Source organism: Mobula birostris, chromosome 18 (assembly GCF_030028105.1).
Source record: "Mobula birostris isolate sMobBir1 chromosome 18, sMobBir1.hap1, whole genome shotgun sequence".
Taxonomy (NCBI): domain Eukaryota; kingdom Metazoa; phylum Chordata; class Chondrichthyes; order Myliobatiformes; family Myliobatidae; genus Mobula; species Mobula birostris.
Window position 1 is genome coordinate 20,129,607 of NC_092387.1, and position 25,405 is coordinate 20,155,011.

The window sequence follows — 25,405 nt, forward strand, 5'->3', positions numbered from 1 at the left end:
ATCCAAAATGATAGGAGAAGACAGGAGGGGGAGGGATGGAGCCAAGAGCTGGACAGGTGATAGGCAAAAGGGATACGACAGGATCATGGGACAGGAGGTCCGGGAAGAAAGACTGGGGGGGGGAACCCAGAGGATGGGCAAGAGGTATATTCAGAGGGACAGAGGGAGAAAAAGGAGAGTGAGGGAAAGAATGTGTGTATAAAAATAAGTAACAGATGGGGTACGAGGGGGAGGTGGGGCATCAGCGGAAGTTAGAGAAGTCGATGTTCATGCCATCAGGTTGGAGGCTACCCAGACGGAATATAAGGTGTTGTTGCTCCAACCTGAGTGTGGTTTCATCTTTACAGTAGAGGAGGCCGTGGATAGACATGTCAGAATGGGAATGGGATGTGGAATTAAAATGTGTGGCCACTGGGAGATCCTGCTTTCTCTGGCGGACAGAGCGTAGATGTTCAGCAAAGCGGTCTCCCAGTCTGCGTCGGGTCTCGCCAATATATAAAAGGCCACATCGGGAGCACCGGACGCAGTATATCACCCCAGTTGACTCACAGGTGAAGTGTCGCCTCACCTGGAAGGACTGTTTGGGGCCCTGAATGGTGGTAAGGGAGGAAGTGTAAGGGCATGTGTAGCACTTGTTCCGCTTACACAGATAAGTGCCAGGAGGGAGATCATTGGGGAGGGATGGGGGGGACGAATGGACAAGGGAGTTGCGTAGGGAGCGATCCCTGCGGAATGCAGAGAGGGGGGGAGGGAAAGATGTGCTTAGTGGTGGGATCCCGTTGGAGGTGGCGGAAGTTACGAAGAATAATATGTTGGACCCGGAGGCTGGTGGGGTGGTAGGTGAGGACCAGGGGAACCCTATTCCTAGTGGTGTGGCGGGAGGATGGAGTGAGAGCAGATGTATGTGAAATGGGGGAGATGCGTTTAAGAGCAGAGTTGATAGTGGAGGAAGGGAAGCCCCTTTCTTTAAAAAAGGAAGACATCTCCCTCGTCCTAGAATGAAAAGCCTCATCCTGAGAGCAGATGCGGTGGAGACGGAGGAATTGCGAGAAGGGGATGGCGTTTTTGCAAGAGACAGGGTGAGAAGAGGAATAGTCCAGATAGCTGTGAGAGTCAGTAGGCTTATAGTAGACATCAGTGGATAAGCTGTCTCCAGAGACAGAGACAGAAAGATCTAGAAAGGGGAGGGAGGTGTCGGAAATGGACCAGGTAAACTTGAGGGCAGAGTGAAAGTTGGAGGCAAAGTTAATAAAGTCAACGAGTTCTGCATGCGTGCAGGAAGCAGCGCCAATGCAGTCATCGATGTAGCGAAGGAAAAGTGGGGGACAGATACCAGAATAGGCATGGAACATAGATTGTTCCACAAAGCCAACAAAAAGGCAGGCATAGTTAGGACCCATATGGGTGCCCATAGCTACACCTTTAGTTTGAAGGAAGTGGGAGGAGCCAAAGGAGAAATTATTAAGAGTAAGGACTAATTCCGCTAGACGGAGCAGAGTGGTGGTAGAGGGGAACTGATTAGGTCTGGAATCCAAAAAGAAGCGTAGAGCTTTGAGACCTTCCTGATGGGGAATGGAAGTATATAGGGACTGGACATCCATGGTGAAAATAAAGCGGTGGGGGCCAGGGAACTTAAAATCATCGAAAAGTTTAAGAGCGTGAGAAGTGTCATGAACATTGGTTGGAAGGGATTGAACAAGGGGGGATAAAACCGTGTCGAGGTATGCAGAAATGAGTTCGGTGGGGCAGGAGCAAGCTGAGACAATAGGTCGGCCAGGACAGGCAGGTTTGTGGATCTTGGGTAGGAGGTAGCAATGGGAAGTGCGAGGTGTGGGAACTATAAGGTTGGTAGCAGTGGATGGGAGATCCCCTGAGCGGATAAAGTCGGTGATGGTGTGGGAGACAATGGCCTGGTGCTCCTTGGTGGGGTCACGATCGAGGGGTAAATAAGAGGAGGTATCCGCGAGTTGTCGCTGTGCCTCGGCAAGGTAGAGGTCAGTACGCCAGACTACAACAGCACCCCCCTTATCGGCGGGTTTAATAATAAGGTTAGGATTAGTGCGGAGGGAGTGGAGAGCAGAGCGTTCGGAAGGAGTGAGGTTGGAATGGGGACAAGATGCGGTGAAGTCGAGACGGTTGATGTCCCGTTGGCAATTAGCAATAAAGAGATCCAGAGCAGGCAGAAGACCAGAGCGGGGTGTCCATGAAGAAGAGGAGGGTTGAAGACGGGAGAAGGGGTCATCGGTCGGGGTGGAAGAGTCCTTGCCGAAGAAGTAGGCTCGGAGACGGAGACGGCGGAGGAAAAGTTCCGCATCATGGCGAACGCGGAACTCGCTGAGGTGTGGGCGAAGGGGGACAAAGGTGAGGCCCTTACTGAGGACAGAGCGTTCTGCCTCCGACAGTTGAAGTTCGACCACACTTTGTAACACCCAGTCCCCTTGTGTAAGTGGTGGAAAGGCTTTGGAGTTCAGAAGGTGAGTTACTCTCTACCAGGGACGCAGTTTATAAACCCACAGGATTTATGTGGTGGGTCCAGTTGAGTTTCTGGTCAGCAGTAACCCCCAGGTTGGTGGTAGGTGACTTGTAGTAGTAATGCTGGTGAGTCCTGAGATTTATGGGTTAGATTCTGTTGCTGGTGATGGCCATGGCCTGGAACTTTTGTGATACTAACGTTACTTCTTGATGATCAGGCCAGGCCTGCAGATTGCCCAGGATTCGCAGCATGAAATGTGGTCTACTTCACTTGCTAAAGGAGTCGAGCAAAGTGGAGTGTTGCACCATCATTAGCGAATATCTACACTTTTGGCCTTTGGTAGAAGGAAGCCCATTGATGAAGCAGCTAGAGATGGTTGGTGTCTTTTACACTCTCCTAAAGAAGTCCTGCAGTGCTATCCTGGGGCTGATTGACTTCCAACAACTACAACCATTTTCTCATTTCCTGGGCATGACTCTAATCATTGGAGTGTTCCTTTTGTTGAATACTCTTTGGCTTCGGATTCTTGGCCCCACACTTGGTCAAATGCTGCCATTAGGTCAAAGTGAGGTACAGCACTGTGCCTCTGGAATTCAGCTATCTGATCTTACTCACCAATAACTGTGGTGAAATCCAAAATGGGTTATTGGTGAGTAAGTTCTGATCTATGGCATTCTTGTCAACCACTTCCAACACTCTGTGATGATAGGAGGCACACTGACTGGTTGGTAATTAGTTGTATTGGATTTACCCTGTTTTTGGTATACAGTATATGTTTGGGCAATATTCCACATTATTGACAAATGCTAGTGTTCTAACTATACTGGAACTGTTACGACATGCACCCGTCCCTGCCAGCTTCTGGGGTTCAGACACTCTATCTCCCCGGAGTGTGGATAGCTGGCTCTGCCCCTTTAAAGATTCAGGACGGTCCCGCTAATTGGCATTCATGTTTTGGGCGCCAAGGATTGAGCATTTAAGGAGCGCCTGAACTGAAGTACAGTGCTCAATCATAAGCCTACGTGTGAATCTGTCTAGTGTTTGTTTGGTGCTCTGATTCTTGATCCAGTATGAAACTGTGTTTCAATCCCAGCCTCAGATTCTCCAGCATTTGGGTCCAAGCCATCCTCATCAAGGACTCTCATCACAGTAACGGGATAAGTATACACATGGCTAATTCTGGTACGTGGGTTTTTAGCATTGCAGTCAGGAGATTCTATGGTGCTATGGCGCTATGGCTTCTGCTGATCTTGTGCTCCCAGTTGCTTCTTGATATCTGAATTGTGAGCAGTTTTGGGTATCTTATTTAACAAAGGATGTGCTGGCATTGGAGAGGTTTCAGAGGAGGTTCAGGAGAATGATTCCAGGAATGAAAGGGTTAACGTGAGCGGCAGTTGAAGGCTCTGGGACTGTACTTGCTGGAATTTAGAAGAATGGGGGGTGGGAGATCTCATTGAAACCTATCAGATGATGAAAGGCCTAGATTGAGTGGATATGAAGAGGATGTTTCCTGTGGTGGAGTCTAGGACCAGAGGGCGCAGGCACAAAATAGAAGGATGTCCACTTAGAACAGAGCTGAGGAGGAATTTCTTTAGCTGGAAGGTGATGAGTTCTGTGGAATTTGTTGCCACAGGTGGCTGTGGAAGCCAGGTCATTGGGTGCACTTAAGGTGGAGGCTGATAGGTTCTTGGTTAGTCAGGGCATGAAAGGTTATGGGGAGAAGGCAGGAGATTGGGGTTGAGAGGGAAATGGATCAGCCATGATGAAATGGTGGAGCAGACTTGATGGACCGAATGGCCTAATTCTGCTCCTGTGCCTTAAGGTCGTCTATCATGGCTATGTCAGCCTATTGTAAGTGCTTCAACTTTGTCTTTAACATTTGTGCTGCAGTCATCCTTTCATCACCTGTTTAACTATCCACTGCCATTTATAACTAGATATGTTGGGGCTGCAGAGCTTTGAGCTGTTGGTTGCTGTATTTCACACCTCTTGTCTATGGCTGTTGTAGCAGCATCAAGTCTTGTTCCAACTTTGAATTGAGTTGAAAATAATGGCAGAGTGAGGGAAATGCCGGGCTATCAAGGTTGGAGTTTGTGGTGGTGGACATTCCTGATGCTGCTATTGGTGCAGAAGTCTCCGTAGATGCCCAGTTTTAAGCTCCAGCCCTGTTCTATCCCAAGTGGAGTGATTGTCGCTACCCTCGTATGAAGATGGGATTTTGTCCTTTCAGTCACTGTGTGGTGATCAGGAGCGGATGTATTTATTACTCCTGGCAAATTTTTCTACAGAAGTGGTTTGCCATTGCCTTCTCTTGGGCAGTGTCTTTACAAGACTGGTGACCCCAGCCATTATTAGTACTCTTCAGGGATTGTCTGCCTGGAGTCAGTGGTCGCATAACCAGGGCTTGAGATCTGCAGCATCTGCTCATACGACCATCCACCACCTGCTCCCATGGCTTCAAGGTGACCCTGACCGAGGGTGCTAAGCAGGTGCTACACCTTGCCCAAAGGTAACCTGCAGGCTGGTGGAGGGCAGGAGCATCTTACATCTCCTTCGGTAGCGGTGTACCTCCACCCAGTGAAAATAGTGTTGCATCCTAATATAGCAAGGAACGTCACACATATGCGCTGCTCATTTTAATACCCCATCTGTAATTTTTTTTATGGTTCGAGTTTTGTTTTCGATTACAGTACAGTTTTTAGCATACTCAGGTATTATTGCTCTGCACAGAATCAGTTTTAACCTGCCGGCAAGATGACAGCCACGAGCTGGGTCCCCAGTATCTGTTAATCTGTTTGCTATTGCTTTAATTGAAGTGATTATTTCCATCAACTCATTTTACGTTGATATGAATCTGTTTGCATTCTGTTATTTATTACCTCACCAGGAGGCCATTCAGCCTGTTGAGTCCATGGAGGTTCCCAGCAGGACAGTTCTGTAGAATTTGTCTGTTATACGTGTCCATCATCTCCTCTTTGATTTCTCAGTTTGCCCCTGACCTACGCCAATGAGTAACTTAGTCGCTAGCACTTCTTTGGAATGTTGGAGCATATTGGAACACTTGGAAGAAAATTCTTGCAATTATAGGAAGAACGTGCGACTCCATATAGACTGCAGCCTGCATCAGGATCGAACCAGGAGACGGAGGGTAGCACAGTGTAATTACTGTGTAACTGTGCTGCCTGGTTAGACTGCAACCTGTGGACTGCTTCTGAATTGCTGTAATTTACAATGAGGTTATTGTAGTGTATTTAATATTTCAGTAATATTTGAGTAATATTGTAAATACATTGTTCGATTAGGCATTCTTTGTTTAAATAATTCATTATGGGTTATATGTATGAAGTATGTCAATGGCATACGTTATCACGCCGGCACGTCATATGTGAGAGCCTCACTAAACAAAAGGACAGGGAAACTAAGTAGACAAGTATCCTGGTTCTCGTGTTTTTCTTTCAGTTAGTTTCTGGAGTTACAAAACATAACACTTATCTGCTCTGGATTCCACCTACAATGGGAGATAAATCAATATCTTTATGACTAGATTTAATCTTTTTTTCATAACATGACTAACATGTCCTCCCCAGCTTACAAATACATGACTTACTGTATATACAGATTATACATTATGTACTGTTGGATTGGGGCGTAGAATGTTACTTTTCTCATTGTTTAACTTTCTTATGCTTCCTTGTATTTTTATAGGATCACCTTTATCAATGTGGTTGTTCAGTAAATTTTCTTAGTAGTGGCCTGCATTTGCCTTAGTATTTTTCTGGTGTCTTCTTGGTTTCAGTGTCAGTGTCATATTACCTGAATCTGGCTTTCTGATTGGTTAATGTTATCAATGGAATTTCCTGTTATCAGTAGTCTGGTATGAGAAGACCGCATTATTTTTAGATTTTCTTTCCATTACCTTTTCTCTCTCTCTGTTCTTCTCTTTGCCCTTGTAACACAGTCAGAACAATTCAAAGCAGCAAGTTTTATACCTCGTTCTTGATTTCCGAAGAACCTTCGGGCTGAGATCCAATAATACGAACAAGTGTTTGGGAGACCAGTGGGAGGGGTTTGCCATGTATTGGGGGAGGTAGGGCTGCAAGCACCTTCCGCTGGATGGGAACGCCACAGGCTGCATCTCCAACTTGTGAACCGTGAGGGTTGCGAATGTACGCGGTGTAACCGGTGCACGACTTTTAATCTTGCAACATGTGGATCTCTTGAGGACTGGTAGTGCTAAAATTAATTATTTCTTAGACATGTAGAATCAAAATTGGTTATACTCAGCTATTCCTGGTTCACTGCATGCACTACTCAGAATTGGGCTTGGTGAAATTTTTATCCTGATGTTTGTAACAAATAACTTGAACGTGTCATTTATTCTTTTTCAGGCAAACATTTTGTACTATTATCGCTCAGATCACTGAAGAGACCCAGCCGGGTTTTGAAACCGCACTGAAATCCCATTCAGTGTCTGAAAATTCTGATGTCAAGTTTACCTGCATCGTTACAGGTATGGGAACTTAACTGTTCCTCTTATGGGGATTTGATGCCTTTGTTGGTCTTCTTGCTGATAAACAAGCCTCCTTCTGGTAACAAATGAGTTCTGTTTTTATAGATGTCTCCAACTTGATTTTGGTCAGAAATTACACAAAAATCACTCAATATGGTCACCAGACCTCCATTGTATTGTCATAAATAGAATCAAAAGTACATTGAGACTGATAAGAAAGAACAATTTCTAAAAGTGGAGAAAGAGAGCAAACTAGTTCTGCAAACTAGGAATGAACGTAAGTATCGATGTTGGACTTTAGAACTTAATAATATTCTGGGAGTTTGTTCATATGTAGGGGGTGCAAGTAAGTCGGGTGTTCTTAACCCAGGTGGCCTGTATGTTTACTGCATCCAAACCATTATCTTCTTCGTCTTATTGCCTTCTACACCGCTGGTGTTTAGGGCAGCAATGAAGGTCCTCTATCTCTGGTGGTGTTCAGGGCTTCTTTCTTTGTGTCAGTAGCTTCCTCTTGGTTTTCACTACTGTCAGTCTTGCAAGTGCTCCGTGGAGATTCAGGAATACGGTCGCACTCCGATGTAGAGGGATTCTTCACCGCTGTTTCCATAACAATTTTGTTCTATCAGTAAGGGTTGTAAGTGCTGAGACCCGGAGGACTGGTGTGGACCACTTTTAGTCTGTCCTCCAACCTGTTTGGCATGGATGACCCTACCAAGAGCCAAAGCACAAAGCCCTGACTCCAGCCAATGTAGCTCTCAGGGTCATTGAGTCATGCAAGCCTCCAAACCCAGACAAGGTTGTGGTTCTCTTGGAGGCAAACCATTATGCACCTATAATATTGGAGACCCAACAGGGGTCTTGATGTTGGTCTTGAGTGCAATGCTTAACAAGACAATGCAAGATTGAATCCTCGGGGGACACCAGGCTGGAGTAATACTATATACTGGGAAATCCAGGCTTTGTTTCTTGTTTCACTATTATTAAAGCAAGCTCAAATCCTGAGGGTATGCATTTAAGGTCAACAAATAATTTGGCTTTAAGAAGTAGGTAAAATTTCACTGGACTTCTAAATATGAAAATAAATCTTCTGCTTTGCTTTGCACACATTTCATTGATACTGAATTGTAACTTGCAGCTAGTTTGGGAGTTTTTGAGTATTCCCACTGCTGTTAGCAGCCTTTTGCAAACAAAAGATCAGCTGATACAAAACAAGCTCAGAGATTTTATTGTTATATGTATTTACCGTGGGAACCATCAGGAACTTATAAGCAGCCAGGCTGAGCTCCTGCCCAGAGGCTGAGATTAATATTCGAGATCACGCATCCTGCTTGGAAGCTCCCTATCATTTTCAAAAATGTTACTCGATCTTAATTGCAAGTAGTCCCTGTTGAAAGTCGGTAAAGTTGCAGGGTAGGGATAGGTGTTGTGGATATGGGAGAGTAAAGAGCATTGAGAATGCAGTGCAGGGACAGGTCATTCAGTGCACCTATGTCGGTGTTGACCAACTTAAGCTGCTCCCACCTGCCCGTACATGGTAAGTATTCCTTCATTCCCTGCCTGTCTAAAAGGCTCTTTACTGACTCTCCATATCTGTTTGCTCCACTTCTCCCAACAGTCCGTTCCAGACATTTGCCTCTCACTGTGCAAAGAAAAAAGTCTTGAAAATCTCCTTTAAACAGTTCTCATCCCCCCCCTTAAAGCAGGGGTTCCCAAACATTTTTTATGTCATGGACCAACGCCATGAAGCAAGGGATCTGTGGAGGAACCCCTGCCTTAAAACTATGCTCTCTAGTATTTCATATTTCTACCCTGTGAAAAAAAGACACTGGCCATCTTCCCTGCCCATGCCCCTCATAACTGTATAAACTTCTATCAGGTCTCCCCTCAGCCCCCGACACTTCAGAGAAGATAATGCAAGTTCGACCAACCTCTTCTTGTAGCTAATAGTTTGTAATCCAGCTGACCATCTTCTGCAATCCCTCCACATCCTTGCTGTAACGGGGCAATCAGAACTGCATGTCATGTGGCTGAAGCAATGCTTTTATTCAGCTGTAGTGTGACTTCCTGATCGTTATACTCAACATCCCAACCGACAAAGGGAAGGGAGGGTGTAGAGGGAGGGAGATGATCTTATGGGAGGGAAAAAAGGATCAGCCATGGTTGAGTGGCAGAGCAGACCCAATGGGTCAAATGGCCTAATTCTACTCCTATGTCACATGGTCTTACGGTCTCATTTGTAATAAAAGCAAAAGGAATGCTGGGAACACTCATTGTGTCATCAGCACAGGCCAAAGACCTGGCAATATCTGAGTGCTCATTTACACTGAGTCCACAGCCTGGAACTGTATAGAAGATCTTGATTATGAGAAGCTCAGTGATGCAGGATTACTTCAAGTCGTACCATCTATCTTCCATCTCTAACCGAGTTTAGGGTTGCCTGACTATGGGGGGATCTGGTAAGGATTTTTTTCTGATGTATCAGTAACCTCAGGATGCTGAGGTGTAAAATCAATCAATCAATCTCTCTCTCTGTCTCTGTCTCTCTCTCCTCTCTCTCTCTCTCTTTCTCTCTCTCTCTCTCTCTCTTTCTCTCTCTCTCTCTCTCTCTCTCTCTCTCTCTCTCTCCCCTCTCTCCCCCCCTCCCCCCCTCTCCCTCCCTCCTCTCCCCCCCTCCTCTCCCCCCCTCCCTCTCCCCCCTGAGTCCGGGCAGTCACTATCCAGCCCCGTGATTTGACATGATCCCCGTTCCAATGGCAAGTCTCTCTTGGAGAAGCATCTCTGGAAGTGAAGCTGCGGGTTAAGACTGCTGGGGATAATTTAAGGTCTTAATCTTCAGATTTCCCCCACCCCCTTCAGACTGAGCTTGAGGTGCTTGTTGCCGAGAGCTAAAGCGTCTAAAATGATTCCACATTTCTGCACAGAAATTAGCCATGTTGCTAGGGAGAAGGACAGAACCAAATGTAGGTGCTGATTTGAGGAAAACCATGCAGCCGATGTTGCAAGGGACTTGTCCAGGGTTTATTATTTCTCCAATATGCTCAGTTGGTGTCCAGATTTACTGTTTCTGTCACATGATCCATTTTTATGTTGTTAAAGCTATTCTAACCATCTAGTACTCTGGCCTGCGCTTAAGGCAAGACAGAACATGTGAGAGATATCGAATTGCAGGCTATCCCACTGGGCTGCTGACCTGGGCCTAGTTACAGGCTGCTGCCTTGTCTGCGGCGTTGTGGAAATGGGACCTGTGATTTTAATTGAAGGCAAATGGTGAGGAAGGATCAGCAGAGGGAGAATCAGAAGGGCCCAAATGAAGTCCTCCATTGGTATAACTACTGAGTCTTAAATACAGCAGGCTCCACTTCCACTTAACTTGATATCTATGGTAAATTGGCAGCTGATGAAAATTGAGACGGAGAGCAGAAGGGCTCACAGTTCCTGTGAACATACAGAAATAATATGGATGGTTGGGATTTGGGGTGCGTCCTGTGGTGAAAAATGAACCAAAAGCAAGTTTGTGAGACGCAAGCCTCACAACGTATCTTGATGAATGGTGGAGCGGGTTGTACTCAAGGCCCGACTTTAGGCAGGGCTAGGCTGGGCTGCAGCCCAGGGGCCCGAGCTGCAGAGGGGCCCAAAATAGGTAGCTATCATCATGGCGGACAAAAAAAATACGAGAGTGGAGCACAGAAAAGAAAAAGAGGACCATGAGAAAGAAGCTTTAAAAAAGACATTGAAATTGACAGAATTTTTTAAACCTGTTCTCGATGATGCAGCAGTACCATCGCTCTTGTCACAGTCTGAGACCGGTGGACAAACGGAGACTTGTTCAGTGGCTAGCGCTAGCGGGCTTACCGGGCTAAGAAAGGGCCAGAGTCCTGCCAGAATAAGGATGTGGATATCAAAGCTTTGGAAGGAGTATACAAACAGCAGAGATGATTTTTCTCCAAATTTCACTTCAAACGCAAGCTGGTAAACGGTGAGTACATATCAAGGTGATGGCTCTTATACTCCCCTTCCACGGGCTGTGTGTTTTGTTTTGCTGCATCCTCAGTGATGGTAACTGTCAGTCCATCTTCGAAACTGGCTTTAGCGACTGGAAACATGCCGCTGAGCGCATAGGAGAGCATGAAAATAGCGAACACCACAGGAAAACAATACTGACCTACGTTACATTAGTGTCTGACAGAGGAAGAATAGATACAGAACTGCAAAAACAGTGTGTCTACTGGACCGACATATCGAGAAGAGTGTTTCTGGTTGTGAAGTTTTTGGTCGAGAGGGGCTGGCTATCCGAGGCTCCAGTGACATATTTGGCAGGCATGATAACGGCAACTACATAGGCTCAGGACAGGCTGAGTCATCTTACTCTGATATCACTTGAAAGTGATCTTGTTCAGAAACTGGATTTCAGTGATCTGATCAAGGACCTTGCTGTGAAGAAATCCAGAAGAACTAGGCTTTAATTTTGAAAAACAAGTATCTGACTTTGTAAATATCTAGGCTTGTGTGTCAGTGCTGTTCCTGTTTTTGTGGCAATAAGCTAATAGTTGACTGTTTACAAACTTAGTAAGTAATAAGTGGTCTTTACTCTGCAAGCCACACAGTACAGCAATAGGTTAGTATGTGCTAGATCTCATTTTTCAAAAAGATTGTTGGAGTATTGTCAAGTTTCCTAGTTTGCCATAGTGCCATCTCTCTCAGCCTTTTTGTCTCTCATTTCCATTTTACTTTCTCAGAACACACGGTTGAGAAAAATACCCGGATAAAAATGCTTTGGCATTGTTTGAGAAATAAGGCCTATGGTATGTGCAGCAATAGCTAAATAAAGATTTAAGATTGGTTACATCATACTTTGTCTCCCTCATAGCTTTACTAAGCCAACTAAGCTTAGGTCAATTTTTGAGTGCTTTAGATGCTGTCCTTCAAACTAAGAATCTGCATTACTTTCTGTCCTCCCTCTTAAGGCCTGTAAGCTTATAGGCTTATAGCCTACAGTACTAAACCAATGTCTTGGTCCACAGCTTTGATATTTAGACCAGTACGACCTTTGCTCTTGCTCTTCCCTGTTTTTGCTTGGTACAGCAGCATTTAATGGTGTCGGCAGGGGCCCATTAGGGCCTCCGGCCCAGGGGCCCTGGCCCCACTAAATCCGGCCCTGGTTGTACTACAGTGTGGCCTCCTCCTGCTCTTGTTTCTCTCTTTACGTAATCTCCCTTTTGGATTATTTCTATGCAGTAGCAGAAGGAAATCTCGATCCAGCTTAGAATTTCAGTTTAGTTTATTGTCACGTATAAACTATGAAATTCATTGCTGATGTGAAGTTCTGAAAATGAAAAATTATCTTAAAATTCATTACGTGTTCTTTCCTGGTTCAGCTCAGGTTATCAACATATGTATTTGCAAACAAGGGAGATGGCGCACGTGTTCAAGGCCACAAGAAAACACTTCATTAGAACTAGCACAAATACAAAACAGAAAGAAAATAAATAAACTTCTGCAGCTGTAGGGGTACAGAAATCAAAATCATACTTATCGTTCACTAAGCAAGCTGATCTGAAGGGGCCACAGATCCGACAATCTCAGATGTACTCTGTGTTTTCTCTTTCCCTCTTAAGTCTAGATCTGACGTGATGTATTCTGACTCTTTCGATGTATCTCAGCACTAGCTGTGGTCCAACCTAAGACAAAACTCTCTTCCCCACTGCACAAAAGGTGGCGGCCCTTTTTTAACACCCTCCAAAACCCCTCACACTGGTACTTTTCCGTGCATTTGGTAAGTGCACCCACACAATGACCTTGCCTTCCCATGAAAAACATGTTTTTCACTATGGACTTGTACTCCCTTAACTTTCTCAAAACATTGCTGTGGTCTGGTCTCCTTGTTCTTTCCAAAGCAATCCCACTCCAAGCTAACAACGCTTTGTCTTACAGGCTTCCATTTTATTTTGGCATATACCAAGGAGGAATCACAATTAACTTTCCCCTTACAATCTCACAGAGTAAACAGTGTAAATGGTAAACAGAAAATGCAACAATAAACACAGCAATAAACAAAGCAAAAGAATGGTGTAAAGATTGTAGTGCAGTCTGAAATAATGTTAAGAAATGCTGAAGTGCCAATTCTGGAATACCTGAAAGAGCTCCTGAAGATTAGCAGTCTGAGAATGTGGCAGAACCAACAGGAAGGGGATGTGAAAGAGGTGACTGAATTTTGGTTTAAATATGTTCGCTAATTTCTGAATTAACTATACTGCGTACAGTGTTCCCTATAATTTGTTATGAGCAATATGCGCAAAAGTCTTGTGCTGTGCAGTTTTTTGCCCAGTGACAATAACATGTGCGCACTGAATTTTATATATAGACATATTCATTTTAACTGCTAGCAAACCACTGTCAGTAAGAACTTTGATCTCCTCTGAGTTCGATCATTTTCGCTCTTGCTCATCAGTGCTCTAAGAAAACATGTAGCAGGCCTGCAGCAGTTAATGAAGGATTTTCTGGAAAAGGAAATGTGATTGTGTACACTCGTGAAATATACTTAACATGCTAACGAGGTACAGGGTGACAACCTTTAGTGCACAGTTTAAATTCCTTTGTGCGCAAGTAGCAAAAGATGTGTGCGTGCGGGTGCTCTGTGTAGTGCTGGTTGTCAGTCAGGTGATGCTAAACAAAAATGGGAAATTGGCAGGAAAAATATCAGTTGAACAGGTGGTAAGGGCTGCTTCACTTTAAATCCTTAGGTGAAGCATCAGTTACACGGTTTCTGTCATCAGCGGTTGCCGCTGCTGCATCCTGACTCTGCTTGCCGCGAGGGCGTTTGAAGGCTTTGAATGGACGACCTCCATGGCAGCCTCTGTACAGTGGCTGTAAGGGTTTCTGTGGTGATGAAGGACGACAGCTCGCGTGGAGAGATGGGACACGGTTCTGTGATGATAGACTCTTACTCTCACACAGGTCTGCGTGGTGTGAGTTGCCCCAGGTCTCTGTGAGGCCTGGTCTGAAGGAGCCAGCTTGCTGCACACAGTGGAAATGTTTCCATCGTAGGGGCATGTCAGAGCAACATTGCCGTTCTTTTGGGGGCGTGGGGGCCATAACTCTGAGTGCCCTAACCTGGAAAATAAGATGACTCTCTTAAGAAGATACTCAGTGTCCACTTTATTAGGTTCTTTCTATGCCTAATAAAATGGCCACTGACTGTATGTTCATGGTCTTCTGCTGCTGTAGCCCATCCACTTCAGGGTTTGACGTGTTGTACATTCAGAGATGCTCTTCCGCACATGACTGCTGTAATTGATTATTTTTTGTTTTACTTTAGAGATAAAGCGTGGAATAGGCCCTTCTGGCTCTTTGAGCCGTGCTGCCCAACAACCCCTTATTTAACCCTAGACTAATCATGGGTCAATAAACATTGACCAAGTAACCCAGTGGTCCCCAACCTCCGGGCCGCAGACTGATACCGGGCTGCGAAGCATGCAGGGGTGCAGCAGTAGTTGAAGCACACCCAGCACATCTTTAAGAAAAAAGCCAAAATAAACAAGCGAATTAATTAGGTGCTGCCCAGAAGCCAGTCTTCATTAAAGGAACTGAGGTGGAGAGGGTCAATAACTTTAAATTCTTCAGCATTAAGGATCGACGTTTCTCTGAAAAGTGTCAGAGGATCTGTCCTGGGACCAGCACGTAACTGTCATTACAAAGAAAGCACGGCAACGCCAAGACTTTATTAGAAGTTTGTGTAGATTCAACATGTCACCTCGATCCTGACAGCCCCGTCTTTTCAGCCTAACTGGGCTGGCATTTAAATTGACCAAACAATGGAACAGCTAAAGGCTCCAGCGCCCTGGAAAGAGGAGTGAACATCGTGTAGAGAAAGTGAAATCGGCAATCACCTCTGATCTGGGCCGACGTTTATGTGCCGGGCGGCACCTAATTAATTAGCTTGTTTATTTCGGCTTTTTTCTTAAAGATCTGCTGGGTGCTTCCGGCTACCGCTGCACCTCTGCATGCTACACGACCCGGAGATTGGGAACCAGTGAATTAACCTACTAATTGGGACATTTTTGAACTGTGGGAGGAAACCAGAGCACTCAGAGGAGACTCGCGCATTTCATGGGAGGACATACAAACTCCTTACAGAGAACATTGGGACTGAACTCTGAACTTGGCATGAGCCGCTACAGCATTATGCTAACGGTACGTTACCATGGTGCCCTACCAATAGATAATCAAAAGTAATGTGTGGTTATTTGATATACTGTCACCTTTCTGTCAGCTTGAACTAGTCTGGCCATTCTCCTCAGACGCTCTCTGGTTAATAAGGCATTTTTTGCCCACAGAATTGCCACTCACTGAATATGTTTTTGTTTTTCTTTGTAAGTTCTAAAGACTTGGGTGTGAAAATTCCAGGAAATTAGCACTTTCTGAGATACTCAAACCACCTCATCTGGCACCAATAATCATTCCATGGTCCAAGTCATTTTAGGCCACATTTCGTTCACATTCTGATGTTTGGCCTCAGTAACAACTGAACCTCTTGACCATGTCTGCGTTCTTTTATGCATTTAGTTGCTGCCACGAGATTGGCTGATTATATATTTGAGCAGGTGTTCAGGGGTACTTAATAAAGTCACCACTGAGTTTATACTGGTAGGATAATGTAACTAACAGTGCAATTTGAATCTACAGTAATTCTGTCGCATGTAAAGACGTTATTCTGTGCATGGTCATGTTTTAATGCAGAATGCAATCAAGTTCTGGAATGGAAAAGAAAATGGACTATAATCCCTAAAGTGCAACAACAGTAATGAAAACAAACAAAAAAAAATCAATCAGAGCAAAGAGCCAACTCTGCTAAACAGCTGGCTATCTTTTGGGACTGTGTAATGTTTCCATTCTCAGCTTGCACGCTATACAATAATAAAAATGACGTTACACTTCGATTGAAATTTATTTTCGTCTCCTACCTCATGACTTGCACAAGGAAGAAGCATGCAGAGACATGTGAGATAAGATCACATGGACATTTTGCACGCTGAAGTGCTTTGAATCTGGTTGTTGTCAAAGTTGTGTAGGGAGCTCAGGTCACACAGTCTGTCAGACCACAGAGCGCAAGGTATGGAAGAAGAAGTAAGGTGTTCAGCCCAACAAGTCTGCCCCATCATTCCGTCATGTTTGATTTCTTTCCCAACTTCATTCTCCTGCCTTCAGATTAATTTATGTACCACACGTTCACGCATTGAGACTTACTTTGAAATGTGTTGTTTGCATTAATACCCAACACAACCTATGGATGTGCTGGGAGCAGCCTGCAGGTGTCGCCACACATTCTAGCACCAAAATTGTATGTTCGTACTATAGAGCAAAAAAACACAAGCAGCAACAACAGGAAAACAAACTCCTCTCCTCCCTCCCACCCACTCACTCGCAGGCACAGTCAAGCCTCCCACCCCAGTGGAATCATGGCGTCCCAGACACTGGGCCTCTGACTTCGCCAGTGGACCTGTAGATGTGCGGATCTAGTGGGCCTCAACTTCCGCACTCTCTAATTTTGGTTTTCAATCTTTGGGCTTCATTCTTCAGTATTGACCCCACCTTCCCCTATAATCCTTTACCTCTCTACTTATCAAGAGCCTGTTAATCCTTGCCTTGACTTGGTCTTCACAGCTCTCTGTGGCAACAAATTCCACAGATTCACCGCCTGTGGCTGAAGAAATTCCTCCTCATCTCAGTTTTAAAGGGATGTCCCTTCATTCTTCGGCTGTGCCCTTGGTTCCAAGACTCACCTGCTAATGAAGACATCCTCTCCATGTCCCCTCTATCTAAGACTTTCAGTATAAGATATGTTTCAGTGAAATCCCCCCTCATTCTTCTGATCAGCATCAAGTACAGGTCCAGAGACTTCATACGCTCTTCATGCATTAAGCCTTTCATTCCTGGTGTCATTCTTGTGAATCTCCTCAGAACCACTACATACTTCCTTAGATACTGGACCTCATATTGCTCTGACCTTAGGACCATGTGAATGTGAAGAAGTCATCAGTCACCATTCCAAACAGTGAAAGTGAGAGTAGAGCAGGGGTTCCCAACCTTCCTTATGGACCAATACTGTTAAGCAGGGAGTCTGTGGACCCCTGGTTGGGAACCCCAGATATGATCATTAGCTTTAGCCGTACATTTCCTGCCTTTATCTCCATGCAATACAGCAGGAGTCTGTGCATTCCATTGTGCAAGAGTTGTGTCTTTTAACTTGATTTCTCTCACCCTAACATCCTTCTACCTAGACCTTGTAATTAGATAACATAGGTAACATAGACAACTATGCCAACTAGTGGAATGGTGCCACAGCAACAACCTGGCACTCAACGTCAGTAAGACGAAAGAGCTGATTGTGGACTTCAGGAAGGGTAAGATGAAGGAACACATACCAATCCTCATAGAGGGATCAGAAGTGGAGAGAGTGAGCACTTTCAAGTCCCTGGGTGTCAAGATCTCTGAGGATCTAACCTGATCCCAACATATCAATGTAGTTATAAAGAAAGCAAGACAGTGGCTATACTTCATTAGGAGTTTGAAGAGATTTGGCATGTCAACAAATACACTCAAAAACTTCTATAGTTGTGCTGTGGAGAGCATTCTGACAGGCTGCATCACTGTCTGGTATGGAGAGGCTACTGCACAGGACCGAAAGAAGCTGCAGAGGGTTGTAAGTCTAGTCAGCTCCATCTTGGGTACTAGCCTACAAAAAGCCCAGGACATCTTCAGGAAGCGATGTATCAGAAAGGCAGTGTCTATTATTAAGGACCTCCAGCACCCAGGGCATGCCCTTTTCTCACTGTTACCATCAGGTTGGAGGTACAGAAGCCTGAAGGCACACACTCAGCGATTCAGGAACAGCTTCTTCCCCTCTGCCATCTGATTCCAAAATAGACAATGAATCTTTGGACACTACCTCACTTTTTTTAAATATACAATATTTCTGTTTTTGCACGTTTTAAAATGTATGCAATATACGTATACTGTAATTGATTTACTTATTATTTTTATTTTATTATTTCTTCTCTTCACTATTATGTATTGCATTGAACTGCTGCTGCTAAGTTAACAAATTTCATGTCACATGCCGGTGATAATAAACCTGATTCTGATACTGACCTTTCCTACTTCTGAACAGGCCTTGGTTTGGAGCTCAAACTTTCAGCTCAAAGCTGACCAGGGACAATTTGGGGCTGGGTGACGCAGTTGGCACTTCTAAGCCAGCTTTCATCTCTGCCCGAGTTGTTGGCCCGTCATCAGCTAGCGTTGGAAGGCAGCCTCAGAGGAATCCTGATTCACAGCAGGATGCAGCACAGCACTTTGATCCATATGAAGAGCCTGGCAGTTCTTTGCTCCTAGTGCCTTTATCTTGCTCCTAGTGCATCCACTTATAGTTTTAAGGACTTTCCAAGCCACCTGTGCTGTTAGAGTATTGTGGCCACAATGCCGATGCAGGGAATGAGTTGGCGCAGTGGTACAGCTGTTAGAGTTGGTGACTTCAGACACACAGATTCAATCTTCACCTCTGGCACTCTCTGAGTTAATTTCCGTGTTTTCCCCATCATCGGGTTAGGGTTGGGGTCTTCTGGATGTTCCCTTTTCCACTCACTTGCCAAAGATTCAGATTTATTTATCACGTGTATGTCGAAACTTGCAGTAAAATCCATCATTTGCGTTAGCAACTAACTTGCATTAGGATATGCTGGGTTGGGACAGCCCACGAGTGTCGCCACACACCCTGGCACCAACCTAGCATACCCACAATGCTTGGCAGAACAACACAAAACAGGCAGTAGCAAAACCAGGCCCTTCCCTCCCTAAAGCACATGCACAGTTCTCCTACCCCCAGGACAGGCTGTCTTCGGCCTTCAGCTCCACTGAGGCAGACAGTGGGCCTTTGACTTCCCAGTGGACTTGCAGAGATTCGCAGACTCGGATCTCCGACCACCAGGCCTCGACTTCCGCATTTCAGCACTTACAGTCAACCTTGAGGCTTCGATGTTTGGTATCAGCCCAAGACTCGCCAATGAGGACACATGAGGACCCTGAATGAGGCATGTGGCTTGATAGGTTAATTGGCCGTTATGAATCCCCTGTAGTGCTGCTGGAGTAGAACCTCAATTGTCACTGAGTCAATATGCAGTATGTCCTTCAGGTTAATACTGACAGATAGGATTCTTTATTCTGTCTTGTTATTGTTCTGCCTCAGTGCACTGTGTAATAATTTGATCTGTATGAACAGTAAGGAAGACAAACTTTTCACTTTACCTCAGAAATCAACCAATTCAAATACCAATCTGTCCTGAAACCTTTGTGCTTTTGACTAACTGTGTTGAGTCATGTATCCAGGTTGAGGTAAATCTTACCTTTTTGAATGCAAACAACACTATCTGACCAGAATCTTTTCTATCCTAGGCCACCCTGCCCCAGAGATCACATGGTACAAAGATGACAAGGAGATGGACCGATACTGCGGCCTTCCCAAATATCAAATATTCCACTATGGAAAGAAGCACTCACTTCAGCTGTATAAGTAAGTTGGGGAGGGCCCCAAAATCCTTAAAGTGGTAACAGAACACTGATGTGGAATTGCATAATAATGTAGAACCGCTTTTTTTGGTTCTGCTATTCTTTACCACCTCACTTCCTTCCACTCTGGCTCATTTCACCTCAGTATTGCAGGCTTTTATTCTGATGTTTATTCTGTAACATTCTCTAAGTGTTTCTTATCTATTCTCCACAACTTCTCCTTTTGTTCGCAAGTTCTCCTTTATCACAGTCTTTTGGGGAGGAATATTTCTCCAGATTTTATAATTTCATTAGTACTCATCTGGTAATCATAGCCCCAAGGGCAGTGCTAGGAAATGGGCCAGATTTCTTCTAAAACATTGGGAAATGCTGGAAGAGTCCAGCTGTCAGATACTGCAGAGAGAGAGAGAAGCAGAGTTAATGGTTCAAGTCCAAGATCATTTGTCATTACAGATAGAAGATGAAGGATCTTTGATTTGAAATGCTACCCCCCCCCTTCTCTTTCCAGATGCTGCTTGATCTGCTGAGTGTTTTTCTAATTTTATTTCATGTTTCCAGCATCTGCAGTTCTCTGATTTTTAGAATTCCTCTAATCCAACCTGGGATGCATAGATCCCTTGGTTAATGGTAGGGGTCCATGCCATAATAAAGGTTGGGAGCTCCTGCTGAAACCCAAAATGTGGTGGTGTCACCTCGAGGATTGTGATTAATCACCAGGCATACCGCACCTACTTACTGCACAAAGAATGTATATTATGTTGTAACAGTAGAAGGTGGATATAATACCATCCTCTGGCTCAAAACAAAATTAAAAAAAAAATCATTGTTCTTTTTAGAAGTCACAGTGCCATTGATGGAGGACGTATGATTCATAATTTGTGGATGCACAGGAGATTGCTGATGCTGTGATCTGGAGTAGCAGATGATCTGGGGGATCTCAGCGGGTCGAGCAGCAACTGTGGGAGAGAAAGAATTGTTAATATTTTGGGTCAAAGCCTTGCATCAGAATTCATGCAATGACCTGATGCAAGGTTTCATCCTGAAACATCGACAATTCCTTTCCACTGATGCATCTTGAGCTGCTGAATTCCTCCTGTAGATTGCCTGTTGCTGCAACACTACCGTGCTTGCAATGTGCACTCCTACCAGGACCTCCTTCAGCCACCTCCACTCCAAGGAAATCAAACCTATCCTACCCAGTCACTCTTCATTACTGAAGCACTCCATCCCAGGCAACATGCTCGTGAATCTGCTATGTAGCCCCTCCAGTGTAGTTATGTCCTTCCAACAGCACAGTGACTGGAATGGCAGATAGTTCAGCAGCAGAGGCCCTGTAAGCTGTACCATAATCCTCTGCACTAGTATCCTGTGCTTCTGTTCATGAAGACAAGGGGTGCCTTCTCTACCACTATCTACCGGTGTGACCGTTTTCTAGTTCACCAGTATATAGCTCTTTCTCCAGTGTTTTTTGATGTGAATGGTTATATCCAAAGAACTGTTTTAAAAAAGCTGCCTATGCTGGAAATCTGAAGGAAAATGCAGCATCTGTGGAAAGGGAAACAAAGTTAATGTTTTGCATGTGAGACCTTTCAAACCCTTTGCTGAAGGGTCTTTAATGTGAAACATGAACCACTGTTTCTTTCTCCTCAGATGCTGACTGACCTGCTGACAGCCTCCCTGCCTTTTCTGTTCTTAGTTAATATCTGAACAGTATTTGAGAAAATTTAGTGTTTTAAGTTGGAGACTTAATGATAGTTTCAATATTTCAGCTAGTGCCAGTTACATTGGGTTATTCAGTCTGATTTCCTTACCGTACAGCTGAGAGCATCTTACCTTTTCAACCATGTTGTCAACAGGACTGAATTTTGCACATAGCATACCTGTTGACTGGGTTGACTAGCTTCAGCTACAATAGCATTGGTTATAATCAAGCAATGTTTGTGTCAACAGATGTACAGAAGATGATGCAGCCATTTACCAAGCTTCAGCTAGAAACAGCAAAGGGATCGTGTCCTGTTCTGGTGTTCTGGAGGTCGGCACCATGAATGAGTATAAGATCCATCAGCGATGGTTCGCCAGGCTTAAGCAGAAAGCAGATGCCAGAAGGCGTGAGCTGGAGGAGACCAGGATCAAGGATAAGGAGAACATCGCCCATATGGCCAACGTTGGAGACAGCAATCTCCAGAGGACACTGAGTCCAGAGAGAGCCCAGAGGAAGCGGAAGTCACAGGCTGAGGCCAGGGCAGGTTCTCTTGACTCTTTGAAGAGCAAAGAGGATTGGCTGAAAGTTCACATCGCTGATGCAGATGCTGCTTTGCACAGGAATGTAGAGGCCGCTTGGAGTATTGACAAGACGGAGAAGCCCACCGCTTCATCACCCGAGGTTCAGAATGGCTACGTGACTGGTCCTCAAGGGACTGATCTTGTTGCAGTTAAAGGCGGGAAGAATTCGCTGGAGGACTTGGAAAATGACATCTTATTCAACAGCGGCATCCGTGAAATGGAGCCGCTCATTTTGGCTAAACCTGTAGATAAGGAGTTTGCAGCGAGGAAGAAAAAAAGGAAGCTTTCAGGAGAAGAGGTTAAATTCTCACTGAGAAGAGCGGAGAGCGTCCCTCAGAGCACACGTGACGAAGCTACGCGAAACGGCACCGATCAAAGCAAGAGCTCTGGCATTTTATCACGTTACCTCCGAGACACTTTGAAGAGAAGCAAGCCACACAGGGGTCCCCAGTCCTTTGTATCTGGGGATTATATGGAGATTGATGATCAGGTATCATCAGTGACGTTAGGACAGAGGCAGCACACTGCGGAGCCTTCTAGTCCAAAAAGTGAGCAAACCGGGCAAGAAAAAGACTTAAGTTGTCAGCCACCCAAAGACGCAGAGTCTGGACTGACAAAGTTTACAAATCAAGAGCCAGCAGAATCCAGTCCCCAGGCTCCTGCCAGAGACCTGTACTTCTCTATGAAGGATATGTACTTTGAAACGATTTTGGGACCAGGGGTACATGGGAAGCAACACTTACCTCAAGTTCTGGAGAAGAGTAATGAAGCTGACTCCCACCTCCAGGATCACACCGTTGGCCAGAAGATACCTGCAAGTGAATACCCTGATGTGCCAGATCTGGCGGATGTGAAGTTGGAAAATGCCACTAACTCAATGAAGACAAGTGAGGAACTACAGAGTATGGAAATATCGGGGAGTGAACTGAATGTTACAATGCCTTGTGTCAGTGTAGAAGTGCAGGAAAAAAACACAGGTGACAATGTGCAGCAGTCTTTAGAAATAAAAGAGGATGCCGGCACAAGTGAACCTGTAAAGGACAGCATCAGGTCCGAGGATAGATCTGGGATAGAGGCCGAAGACTACTTTAGTTTTCCTCTCGTTCCCATGGATACAATACTGCAGCCCACTTTCCAGAACTCATGCTCGTTGGTAGCTGCTCAAGCCGAGAATGAACCAAAAGCTTCACCTCCTCATGGGCAAGATGACCCTGCAGAACATCCATGTATAGCCTTGGCAGCACAGCAGCAGGCTCATGAAATCGTTCCTGAGGTAAACAGAACATAGGACGCAGAACACAGTACATTACAGGCCCTTTGGCCCATGACGTTGTGCCAACCCTGTAGCCTACTTCAAGGTCAATCTCAAAGTCTGAGGGAAATTTATTATAAAAGTACATATATGTCACCATATACAACCCTGTGATTCATTTTCTTGTGGTCATACTCAATAAATCTATAGAATAATAACCATAACAGAATTAATGAATGACCACCTAACTAGGTCTAACCCTTCCAACTCACATAGCCTTCCTATTGCTTTCATCTATGTAACTATCTAAGAACCCCTTAAATGTCCCTAATGTATTTGTCTCTACCACTACCCCTGGCAACATGTTCCATGCACCTATCACTCTGTTAAATGTAACTTCCTCTGACATTCCCCCCCTCCAAACAACTTAAAAGTTACACCCTCTTGAATTAGCCATTTATGCCCTGGAGGAAAAAGAAGTCTCCAGCTATCCACTCTATCTATGCCTCTAATGCTGTCTGTTCTTGGATGACCTCATACAAGATTGCATTCTGGATGAGCTGGCACTTCAGGCCTATTTATAGAAGCATTAAACATGCACTGTTTGACAGGAGTTGAATATAATGACATCTGCTCTGGCTGGTGTTTTTGATAGCAATGATGGGTGACCTCCAGAATGGGAGGCAAAATCACACAGTCATCTATACAGGGTGCATATGATACCACAACATGTAAAGGAGCTCTAGTGCCAGGAAAATACCATCTAATTAGAAATGAAGTTGAGCTTCTCTTTAACACTTTCTTTTGGAAACCATGCAAGAAGATGTTATTTACGGAGGGGGTAGCCTAGTGGATGAGTTTTTTTAGTTTCTCAGTTACAGAGAGGTGTGTTTCCTTTTTATTCTTCAAGTGGACTTACCTTCTCAAGGAAAGTCCAGGTTGTCAGTAAGGAGCCATACAATACCCGGGGATACAAGAACCTGCGGATTAACCTACAGGGAAAATAATTGCTCAAGAAAGTCTAGACTGTCCAGATGAATGATCTCGGCTCAAAATGTTGACTGTTCATTTCCGTCCACAGATGCTGCCTGACCCTTTCAGTTTATCCAGCTACACATTTTTATTTTCGCTCTGTACAGTGCCTTCCACTTTGAGGTTAGTAGGTAGTGACCTCTATTTCTCCTTATGAGATTTTGACCTGACTCGCAGAGCAGTCCCATTCCTAACTAGGGGCAATTTACAGTGGCCATTTCATCTACCAACCTGCACATCTTTGGGATGTGCTAGGAGACCAGAGCAACTGGAAGAAACCCACGTGGTCACAGGCAGAGCATGCAGAGTCTGCATGGATAGCAACCATGGTCAGCATTAGAGGTGTCAGATCGCAGCCTTTCTAGCTCTGCAACTGCGCTCCATGAGAAGCTTGCCTTAATAATCTGGGAAACACTGCTCACACCCTTTTTAATGCATTAATCCTTGGGCAATCATTATTTATAGTAGATAACTTTCAACACATTTCTGCCTTTGCTTATGTACAATGTAAGACTTATTTGAACAAGAGAGTAGAAGCTTCAACTTTATGTGTCTGTAGGTAGATAGTAAAGTCCGAACATTAACTTTCTATTGTAAATGCAAAGTGTGGAATAAAATTTGTTGTGAGGAAAAATTAGTTAGCAAGGTGTATACAGTTTCCTAGTCAACATTGTTCTTTCTGAGAACATAAGAACTAGGATATGGATGGACCATCTTGGTCCTTTAAGCGTAATTCATTCGTCTAGCCCATGATTGATCTTCTGCCTCAGTGCTGGGAAGTTTAACTTCTGGTGCTCCCGATGTGGCGTGCTCTACATTGGTGAGAGCCATCGTAAATTGTGGGGCCGCTTCGTCGAGCACCTCCACTCCGTCCGCCAAAAGCGGAACTTCCCAGTGGCCAAACATTTTAATTCCAATTATCATTCCCATTCCAACATGTGAGTCCATGGTCTCCTCTCGTGCCATGATGAGGCCACCCTCAGGGTGGAGGAGCAACACCTTGTATTCCGTCTGGGTAGCCTCCAATCTGATGATGTGAAAATCGATTCCTCCTTCTTCCAAAAAAAATTCCCCCCTCCCCTCTTATTCAGTTCTCCATTCTGGCTTCTTACCTCCTCTCACCTCCTAGGTCCCCTTCTCTTTCTATTTCTCCTATGATCCACTCTCCTCTCCTATCAGATTCCTTCCTCTCCAGCCCTTTATCTTTCCTACCCAGCAAGTTTCACCTATCACCTTATAGCTGTCCTCCTTCCCCTCCTCCCCCACCTTTTTATTCTGGCGTCTTCCCCAATCCTTT

The 25,405-nt window shown here is 44.8% G+C and overlaps 1 protein-coding gene across 3 annotated transcripts in view; it reads left to right on the forward strand.

Annotated features, from left to right (window-relative positions):
- alpk3a (alpha-kinase 3a) overlaps positions 1-25,405 on the forward strand; it is a 79,813-nt gene that overhangs the window by 15,423 nt on the left and 38,985 nt on the right. For all 3 annotated transcript variants that reach the window (XM_072282341.1, XM_072282343.1, XM_072282342.1), the window contains exons 3-5: positions 6,862-6,983; positions 19,428-19,545; positions 21,492-23,097. In XM_072282341.1, the coding sequence (XP_072138442.1) occupies positions 6,862-6,983; positions 19,428-19,545; positions 21,492-23,097 (1,846 nt within the window). The remainder of the gene's footprint in view (positions 1-6,861; positions 6,984-19,427; positions 19,546-21,491; positions 23,098-25,405) is intronic.